The 10,776-nt window shown below is 34.4% G+C and overlaps 1 protein-coding gene across 1 annotated transcript; it reads right to left on the bottom strand.

The window, feature by feature from the left end:
• Nucleotides 1–5,258: 5,258 nt before the first annotated feature.
• On the bottom strand, nucleotides 5,259–6,237 carry LOC140956449 (uncharacterized). Its single transcript, XM_073413175.1, has 3 exons — nucleotides 6,116–6,237; nucleotides 5,928–5,999; nucleotides 5,259–5,721 (listed from the first exon to the last, which is right to left on the bottom strand). The coding sequence occupies exons 1-3, from the start codon at nucleotides 6,176–6,178 to the stop codon at nucleotides 5,425–5,427; spliced, it is 432 nt and encodes a 143-aa protein (XP_073269276.1). The 5' UTR covers nucleotides 6,179–6,237; the 3' UTR covers nucleotides 5,259–5,424.
• Nucleotides 6,238–10,776: the final 4,539 nt, after the last annotated feature.

The following is a 10,776-nucleotide window of genomic DNA, read 5'->3' as shown; positions in this document are numbered from 1 at the left end:
ACACTTTTCCAAGTGCATTTAACTCATTGATGATACTGCTTACTCTTTCATCATACTCGTGCATTGATTCTCCTGCTTTCATTTTGATATTATCAAACTTCTGAACTGCAACTGAAAGTTTATTTTCCTTGGTTTGATCATTTCCTTCACAAAGCTGGATCAGCTTTTCCCAAATTTCTTTGGCTGTCTTACACATCTTTATTTTGCTGAAAGTTATTTTGTCCAGCGTCTTGTACAGAATGTCTTTAGCCACATTATCAAGATTGGCTTTTCTTTTATCTTCAGTTGTCTATTCTTCTCTGGGCTTTTCTATTCTTTGTGGTGCCCCTTCTGTTATGGCAACTGCTGTATTAGTTTTCAGAATCTTCATGGGTCCATCAGTTATGACATACCACATGTCATCATCTTGTGCAGTTAAATGAGCCTGCATTCTGATTTTCCAATCATCAAATTCTTCTCTGGAGAACATAGGGATTTTGTTGAATGAAGTCATGCTAGCAAGTTTATAGATCAAAAGTATTCAAGAACAAGATTCAACTGCTCTGATACCACTTGATAGGATCGATTAACGTATCAAGAGTGTTTAGAAGGGGGGGTTGAATAAACACTCACAATTAAAATGAATCTTTTCGAATTTTGAATTCAATTTGGTGACAAACTGATTCTCGGAATCTTGTTGGTCAATGACAATCAGTTAAACTAAGAGTAGTTACGGAAAATAACAGACTGAAAGATAAAATACAAAACTGAAATAAAGTACGCAAGGATTGTTTCTGGATGTTCGGAGATTTCAATCACTCCTACGTCACCCCTTCTATCTCAAGGATAGGATTTCCACTAAAAGACTTTAATCGAATACAAGACTTGTACTGACCCACTTCAGTTTGGACTTAACACTGCCAAAACTGAAACTCTTAGCATACAACAGCTTTTATCAGTTCGTGACTGATCTTAGCACAACTGATATATTCTTGATTGAATTACAAAGTGCTAACACGCTCAAAGTGTAGCTTTAGATGCTACTGATATGTCTGATATACGTGAGCTGTGAATTGTGATTTTAGCAGCGTAACAGCAAGCTTCAATAATACGTTGATAGTTCTTCTTCTCAGCTGCTTTGTTCACTTATTTATATGCTTCCTTTCCAACGGTAACTTGAGATGAATTTGAATCTTTGTATCCGTTGATTTTTTTACTTGATTATTCCTTGGATATTGTTTCCTTCATTTATTGTGATGCAGCGTCTTAACTGCTTTCGCCGAAATGCGTTGTTCTATGCTGTATTGATTTAAGTACGGCGTTGCAATCTTCTATGTCTCTTTGTCGGTTGATCGTTCTTTCCCGAGACATGTTCAGTTGAAGGGTGCTTTAGCATAAATCAGTTTCCAACTGATCAGTTAGCTGATTTCAGTTATTAAGTCAAGTTGTTGAATGTACTTGCGCGTATCAATTGGTTGATCAGTTTGTCAAACTCCAGAATCCAGAATTTGGTTTTCAACAGTATATGTGTATTTAATGAAATGAAAGTTTCAAGTTTTTGAAAATTTCAAAGAATTCAAAGCTGAATTAAGAAAAACAATTAGGAAAAGTTTTAAATTAAAACATATTAATCTAGTCGAGGTAGAGAATACTTGAGTACTGAATTCTAATATTATGTTAAAGAAATGAGATTCTCTCACAATGGACTGCTCATCCACCTCACAGTTGAATGGTATATCAGAACGTCGTTTGCGAACATTGATGAATATGTTTTGATCTATGATGAGATTCACAAAACAGCTGCCATTCTTTTGGGGATTTTCCCTTAAAACTGCGATAATCTTATTGAACAACTTCCATACAAATATAATTGATAAAACACCATATGAGATATAGATGGATTAGACTCCCAAATATTTATAGGGATATCCTGCTTGTGTAACACAGTCAATGGGAGAAAAATTTGATAGTAGATCTAGCTTTTGCTATTTTGTGGGATATCCAAAGTACTATGTTGGATATTACTTCTATGATCCAAAATAAGCAAAAGTGTTTGTTTCTAAGAATATAACCTTCTTAGAGAAGGATTTTCTATTATATAGAAAATTTGGAATGATATAACTCGAGGAGATTTAAGAAACACTCACTCCTGAAATAATATAATCTATGCCCCAACAACAATCGAAATAGTATAAGCTCTTAGGAGATCTGAAATGTCTCAAGGCCACCAATGAGGATGAGTCTACTTCCTGAAGAGGGCCAAGATGAGCCTAATCTTGGATGTGATCCAATAAAATTGAATGAAACATTATATTTGATACCGATTCATCCAATTAGCTTAAAACCATGAAGTTTGAGATGGACTCCATGCATTTGAACTAAGTATGGTCCTTGTTAGGTCCACCTGAGAGAATCGTTCTCATAGGATGTAAATAGATTTACAAAAAGAAGCTTAAGGAAAATGGGAAGGTAGTGACCTTAATGTTCGATCGGTAGAAAAATGATATACTCAAAGACAAGAAATTAACTATATATGATGAATCTTTACTCTAGTCGTGATGTTAAAGTACATTAGGATTATGTGTTATCTGCTAGCTATAACAGCATAATATGACTATGAAATATGTTAAATGGATATGAAGACAATGTTCCTTAATAGTGATATTAAGAAAGATATTTACGTGTCTCAACTTGAAGAACTCACATCAGTAAGAAGTGAGGATAAAGTATGCAAACTTCAGAGATCTATTTATGATCTCAAATAGGCATCAAGAAGTTGGAACATTAGACTCAATAACACCATCAAAGAGTTTGATTTTGTTAAGAATCATGAATAACTTTGTGTGTACAAGAAGGTTAGTGGGAGTTCAGTGACATTCCTCGTACTTTATGTTGATGACATACTACTCATTGAGAATTATCTAATATTGCTGCAATCAACTAAAGTATGGTTAGCTAATAAATTCTCAATGAAATATATGGGTGAAGAAACATATATATTAGGAATACATATTTATAGAGATAGATCAAAGAGGATTCTAGGGCTCACCTAATCCACTTATATCGATATCATGCTAAGGAGATTCTCTATGGAAGATTCCAAGAAAGGATATCTACAAATGTATCATGGTTTCACTTTATCCAACTCTATATATCATAAGACTGATGAGGATACAAAAACCATGGCACACACTCCTAATGTGTCTGCCATTGGTAGTATTATGTATGGTATTATATCTACTCAACTTGATATAGCTTTTGCACTGAGAGTTACAAGAAGATATCAGTTGAATCCCAGTCCATTACATTAGAAAGTTGTGAAGGATATTCTTAAGTATGTGAGAAGGACTAAGAATTTGTTCATGGTCTATCGGGGTGGAGAATAAAAGTTGGAAGGCAACAATGATTCTAGTTTCTAATCAGATATACATTATTCGAAATCAACCTATGTATTTGTATTCAAGCTCAATGGCGATGATGTCTCTTGGAAGAGTTCCAAGCAAGCCACCACAATGGATTCAACTACTGAGGCAGAATACATAGATACATCAGCTTGAGAAAAAGATAATGTCCGGATGAGGGAATTTTGTCCAATAGTTGGGCGTCATTCCAAACGGAGTGGATCCAGTCTCGATTTACTACGAAAATAGTGGCGTTGTTGCTCAAGAAAAGAATCAATGTATCATCAGCAATCAAAACATATACTTAGGAAATTCCACATCATCCATGAGATTGTGAGAATAAAAGACATTTCTATAGAGAGCGTTGCCTCTTCAGATAACGTTACTGATACACTTACAAAACCCTTGCCAGTATCATTTTTTGAGAAGTGTCATGAAGCAATGTGTTTGAAATCTATGAGTGGGTGGCTATAGAGTAAGTGAAATATTGTTAGAGTTGGTTCCTAACAAGCCAACTTGTGACTTGAATTTTATTGACTCTTATGTGAAAATAATCTTATTTAATAAAATTTTGCAATTTTTTCCAATTATTACATTTGATTTATCTGCATACCCATTCAAGCTGCATAAATAAAGTCCTCGAATATACTATAGTACCATGAGGTATATCTCGCAACCTAGATCATGAAATTAATTAAACGTGTATTGTATATTCTAAATTCATTCTCAGTCAAATCAATCACCTAAAATAAGGATAAAGGTTGTCCGAGCTCGAGACTAGCATCTGTGATACTAACACCACGTTTCATAAGTATGGGTATGAAGATATCCAATTATACAGATGAGTGATCACATGACCATTTGATATGTGTCGTTTTTGCATGTTTTATTATATTGATTTTTAGTCTATTTTTGCATGAGTTTGTGTTTCAAGTCCTTATATCATTAATTTTAATTGGTAAGTTTTTCATATGATCACGCCTCACATGTGTTTGGTCATTTTGTAGTAAAAACGCCCAAACGAAGGAATAAAGATGAAAAACTGAGCTCTTGAACTGAAAAGGGCGCGTTAGGGTGGTAAATTGTGATTGTCTCGGTGCGTGTTGAAGGAGAAACAAGTGCTAGATAGCGTTTGTTCACGCTAGGGTGATAATTTATTATAGCCCCTAGCGTGCTTAGATGAATGTGCAAGGAAGCGGGTAGTGAAAGACGTGCTAGGGCGATATTTTATAATTTTTGGTAAAAAGACAAATACTCAGTCCTACAAAATCTTTTGATTTAACAGCACTTCTACATTTCTGATTTAACAGCATTCTTAGCTTCATTATTCTGGAACATTGAAACTAGCTAGTAATTACGTACAAACTAACCATTGAGGTGGGGAGGGGTTTTTCTTCACATAAATTCTGTCTGTCTTAAGGTCAGAGATCCAACGGCTCCAAGTAATTTGGGGTCGTAGGATCCACATGATAACATATAGGTCCCACGACCCTAAATCAATTAGGATCGTTGATTCTGTACCTCAGCATCGAACTTCCCAGCTAATAATATAATCACGTCCATTGATTAAATACATTTGGAATTGAGTTTGGCCATATCAGACAGTCTTTTTCAAATTTATAATTTTTGTTAAAGGAATTGTCATCTCAAAATAAATCGAATAATCCCTTATTAAAATAGCCATGTCATCTCTTGATGAACAGGAAAATTGGTTAAATAACCTTGGTCAACGTTTTTTTAAAAAAAATGACCTACTCAAGTTTATTTGAAATATATTTGAGGAGGTCATTTTCTTAAAAAAAAAAAAAAAAGTTGACCGATGATTAAAAAAAATACCCTCTCATAAACTCAAGTATTCTATTATAAAATAACCTACTCTTCACTAAAAAAAATATTTCTTAACATTACTTCTTAGAAAGGAAAGAATAACCCATGTATCATAATGTGACACAGTATGATTAAATTCACTTATAACAATCTAATAAACAAGCAAAATCTCATTAAAAAAATAACATCATTTAGTCCATATAGAAAAGCATCCACTTCAAATCCTAGTACTAGGAATGCTTGGATGGTTGATGGTCGACCTTGGATTGGTCGAGCCTCCGACTTCGGTATCGATGTCGGCAGGAAGATTCATGTCCATGGTGCGGGTGGTTCCAGTAGGGACATCTGAGTCGGGATTATTAATTCCTAGAGTATTCTTGACCGCGCCAGCTGCCCCTTGCGCAACGTTGGCCGCTCCTATTGCCGCACCCATGGCAAGGTTCACTGCACCTTGTGCTGCACCCTTTCCTATTTCTGCTGCTCCTTGTGCCATGTTCTTGACTTGTGTTCCAGTCTTCCATATTCATATACATTACAAGGCATAATTTTTAGCAACATTATATATATATATCTATACTACATGTTAAAAAAAGAGTTTCTTATGGGTTTTTTAAGTAATTTTTTGTACATCAATTTTACAATATTATCTTTTTACTAACAAACATATATAACTCACACGCATCGCATGTATTATATTGAATAAATTTTAAAGCCACGTACCTCTTGAAGAAAGTTGGGTTGGCCTTGGTTTTGCAGATTCGATGGTTGGTTGATTAAGTCATCTCTCCTCAACTACAACATCCCAAATAAGTCAATTTATTTTTAAAGTTTAAGCTCTTTTAAAAATCAAAATTCTCAAACATATAATAAAATGATAGCTGAATATATGAAGATAAAGACAGGAACACCTGGGGCTGGCCTGCAGCCTGTCCAGTATAGCCCGTGTTGGTGGGACGATGCTGGTTTGCCATTTTGTGGGAGAATTGGGAAAATGAAATCAAGAAATGATTATTTACATAAAATAATTGTAAAATGGATTTATAGATTTCTTGGAAAGCTGTTATTTGTTATGGTCTTCCTAAGTACGTGCATCATTTAACAGATGGACTGACAATTGTGGAGTCTTTAGCTAAGAATGTTTCAACCCCCTCTTTTTCGGCATACTCTATCCTTATTATTACTAATGGTCGGACACAGGTGTTGAGTGTTTGTAAAATAATATATAAATATTAACATGTGATGAATATTTGTTTTAATGTTAGTTTAATTACATTAGTTTACAAAATCAATATGTTAGGATCGGTTGAGTGTTTAGAAGAGATTGAATAAATGCTCCCAACTTTTTCTCTCTTCAGCTTCTGTAAATGTGCTTCATAATTTTTTGAGGAGTTAGAAGTTGGTCTCGTTCTTTTGAGGAAGTGTAGCAAAATATTAAAATGCGGAAACAATCCACAACAGTAGATGAAACTAAAAGCAGTGGAAGGTAATATAACATGAGACTTGTTTCTGGAATTTCGAAAAATAAAATCATTCTACGATTTTCCTTCTTCTGTTTCCAGAAGATATCACTAGGACAATTTGATAAGAACACACTTGTACAAACCCACTTCAGCAGGACTTAACATTTCTTACTGAAACTCCTAGTATTACAACTCAACACTTTATGAAATCTGATTCTGGAAAAGACTCTTTCCTCATATTACAAACAATTTATAGTAGATAATACAATAAAAGAGTGTGAGCAATGGTAGCACATATTATCTTCTGAATCTACTAAGGCTTTTAACCGTACGTTGGTTTAGGCTTTCAGTATATATGAGAATCTTGTGTGTGCGAATGATTGAAGTTTTTCATCATGTGTGTTATAATATTATCCTCAAGAACCTTTTTTATAATCCATTTTCACAGTCCGAATATGAATGGATCTTTCACCCGTTAAGAGTACCTAAATCTAAATAATAGACTTGTTATTTGTTTATGCTCAAACTGGTAGTGAGCAAAAAATGATCTCTATGGTTCGTTTAATAACATCAAATGAAATGTACTATTGTACAGAATGACCCCTTAAATAGGGACATTCTCTAATAGATAGTACAAACAAAACATATATCACCAGTCTTTTTCAAAGATTATGTGATTTGATCTAGTTTGACATGTTATCATAATATAGTAACATAATGACAACTGCTTCTGGTTTTGAACTACTGAATTCTAGCTTTGCTAATGTCTGATATTGACTCTCTTCTGGTGTTTCTTCTTAAGGTGCATTCTGGTTTACGTTAAGTAGTACATCAACATAAGAGCAATAAAACCTCCAAAACTACAGTTCTGGTTTTTCTCAAGCACTACATCACCATAATTAAGATGTCCTTAAAAATTTCCCCTTTTGTGGTGAAAGCCAAAACCCAAAAGACCATAAAACAGACAAAAATGATAAGATCATAAATAAGCAAAGTTAAAACATCAAGAGTATAACGGTAAATAGAGTAATTTTATCCAAATTCAAAGAAAAACTTAAAATATAAAAAATAAAAAGAGAATGTTGACTTTGCAGTCTGCTCCTCATAATCATTGATTTCTTCATCTTTACTTTCAACTCGGTTTTGTTCAAGTTCTGCTTCTGCTCTCTCTTGCATCTTCTTACATTCTTTCTCTTTCATCTTCTCTCAAAAATGTTACCAACTCTATTATGCAAGGTTTGAAGAGATTGGTGTTGATCATTCAAGTTGGCATCTAAATTTCAACCTTGGAGTTTAGTGTCCGAAAGGAATCAGCTTGAGCAACTGTAGAAGATGTGAGATCTGTTTGAGCAAGATTGACCTATTATTGAGTCTTGACAAAACCTGATTTGAGGCCAGAGAGCTGAATAGGCATTCTAGTCACATCTCCGCTGATAGACAAGACTTCCTTAGCCAAACAATCTTTAAACAAATTGAAAGCAGATTTAGTAGTCGCTTGTTCAAACATAATGCTTTTAACGACTTCAATGATCTTGTTGCATCTCCGCTTAACATCTTCCATCTCAATCTCTAGGACAGTTTGATTATCAGTTGATGGAGATTCTATGCGCATGCGTTTTTTGAGTTCGTTTAAGCGAGCAACACGTTCAGAATGCTCAATAGATGTGCCAACTGGATGCTTAGAAGTTAGAACTAGGGCAGAAGTTGGATCAATAATGAGTTTTGGTTCAGTAGGCTGTGGAACAATATCAGTATTCAGAGGTAGAATTGGTTTCGGATCAGTAGACAAGAGTTACCTCATTTTTTGTTGATGTTCGGAAGAGAACATTTCAAGATCACGAAGCACGGATTCTTGGACTATGGCGAGGGGAGCATCAACAGCAATAACACTGCGTTTTTCATTTTCAGATGTGATTGAGATAGTAGGCAGAATTGCAGAAGCTAACAAATCAGCAGCACAACGAGCAACAATAGTTACTTATGCAATAGCTTCTTGAGCAATGGAATTAATCACCTCTTCTACTACAAGAAAAAACCTTTGACAGAGAGAATTGTTGAGGAAGTGGGTTATGGTGGATTTATAGTAGCAACTGAAACATGTCCATTGTGAATGTACAGGAGTACATGGAAACCTCATCCCTTGGAGGTGTTTCGGTTCTTTCCTCAACTAGCTTAACTCTGAAGGGTTCTGGAATCCACAACATCATCCTTGCTCAAATTTTGTTCAATGAAAGATATTGAGGCCTCTATAGTCCTGAGATCATTGGATAGCTGAGTGAATATTGCATTGTCATGAAAAATTGTTGGATACCAAAAACCAACATTCTGAGTAACCTTTAAATATTTCAATAAATGCTTAGCAGCTACACAATGAGATTGCTTGGGATCCGATTGAAATCTAGCACAGAAGCATACTGCAAACATTATGTCTAGTCCACTAGCAGTAAGATACAATAAAGAACCAATTAGACCTCGATACATGGTTACCTCTACTGAAATTCATCTCCATATTTATCGAGCTTAGTTGAAGAACTCGTTGGAGTTGAGGTTGTAATTCATGCTTCCATGTCAAACTTTTTCAGTAGATCTTGAATTTATTTCTTCTGTTTATGAAAATTTCACACTCGATCTGTTTAACTCGTAATCCTGAGAAGAATGTAAGTTCTCTCATCATGATCATTTCAAATTGATCATGCATCATCTTAGTAAATATCTCACAAAGGTTGGTGTTAGTTAATCTAAAAATAATATCATCAACATATATTTGTATTAAGAGTGCATGTTAGTTTTTTACAAAAGTAAATAATGTTTTATCAATTTTTTCAATAGTAAAATAATGATTAATAATAAATTGAAAGTGTGTGTCATATGACGTCGTTGGTGCTTATTTAAGACCATACAAAGCTTTATGTAATTTAAAAACATGATTTGGAAGGACATGACCTACAAAACCTGGGGTTTGTTCCACATAGATTTCTTATTGCAGTAAATCATTCAGGAAAGCACTCTTCACATCTATTTGAAATACTTTAAAGTTCTTGAAAGTTGCATAGGCAAGAAATATTTTGATGGCTTCAAGTCCGGCTACTAGAGCAAATGTTTCATCATAATATATGTGACGACCCGTTACTTAAAATAGTACTACTTTAATATTTGCGGAAAAATTTAAAATTTTCTTATTATATAATTTATTATAAGCATAACTCGTAAAATAAAATAACGGTCACCACACATCTTAAAAATAAATTAGTAATAAAACTTCAATGTTTGAATACCACAACCATAAAAATCCCAAGTCAAAACAACCACCATAATTTGAAAATTTCTAGCATAACATAATAAGTTTCAAAGTTTGCCCTCATCATCACAAATGTATAAAATCAGAGTAAATAGTTTTAAAAAAACTCGTGAACTACAAGATCATCGGGTTTGCGGGGCCACTAGTCCAAGCCTGCTCACTGGTCACCACCTCTCGTCTCCTCAATAACATCATCTGCATCGATCAAGTCTAGTGAGTCTAATGACTCAGCATGCATAAACTGTGAATAACAAGTAATACGTAATAAAAATTCATGCAATTTAAAAATAGCTCGTACATAGCATAATATCAGCATAAATATGTATAACGCGATTTTCATACATAAACATTTCCTAAAATCACATTTTCATGCTCATCATCGTAATCATAAATCATTTACCCTGAGACCCTAAGACCCCGCCTAGACCCTAGCCACGAACCTTGGTCCAGCCATGCAACCTACTCATGCTCCAAAGTTGCGATCACCACATGCGCGGTTGTGATGTTCCTCACGTCTTTTCTAGAACCAGCAACCTTCCTGACCATCTCGGACCACCTAATGATATCTAAACACATCCCATAACATAACCATACATAGCAGAAAGCCTTCGGATCGGTCTAGCAAAGCCGACGATCAAAAACTAGAGAAAACAATTATGAATTATATATTGAAAATAATATTTTTAACGTTCTAGCATTCATATAATCAAACCAACAAGTTTTCATGCATATTTTGTATCAAATATAGTAAGTAACATGATCGATGCGTCAAAGAAGGGTTTAGACATGCCTTTACGTTTAAACACACGAA

Source organism: Primulina huaijiensis, chromosome 14 (assembly GCF_012295235.1).
Source record: "Primulina huaijiensis isolate GDHJ02 chromosome 14, ASM1229523v2, whole genome shotgun sequence".
NCBI classification, from domain to species: domain Eukaryota; kingdom Viridiplantae; phylum Streptophyta; class Magnoliopsida; order Lamiales; family Gesneriaceae; genus Primulina; species Primulina huaijiensis.
The sequence above is the reverse complement of the archived record's forward strand: the minus strand, read 5'-3'. Positions and strand labels throughout refer to the sequence as shown.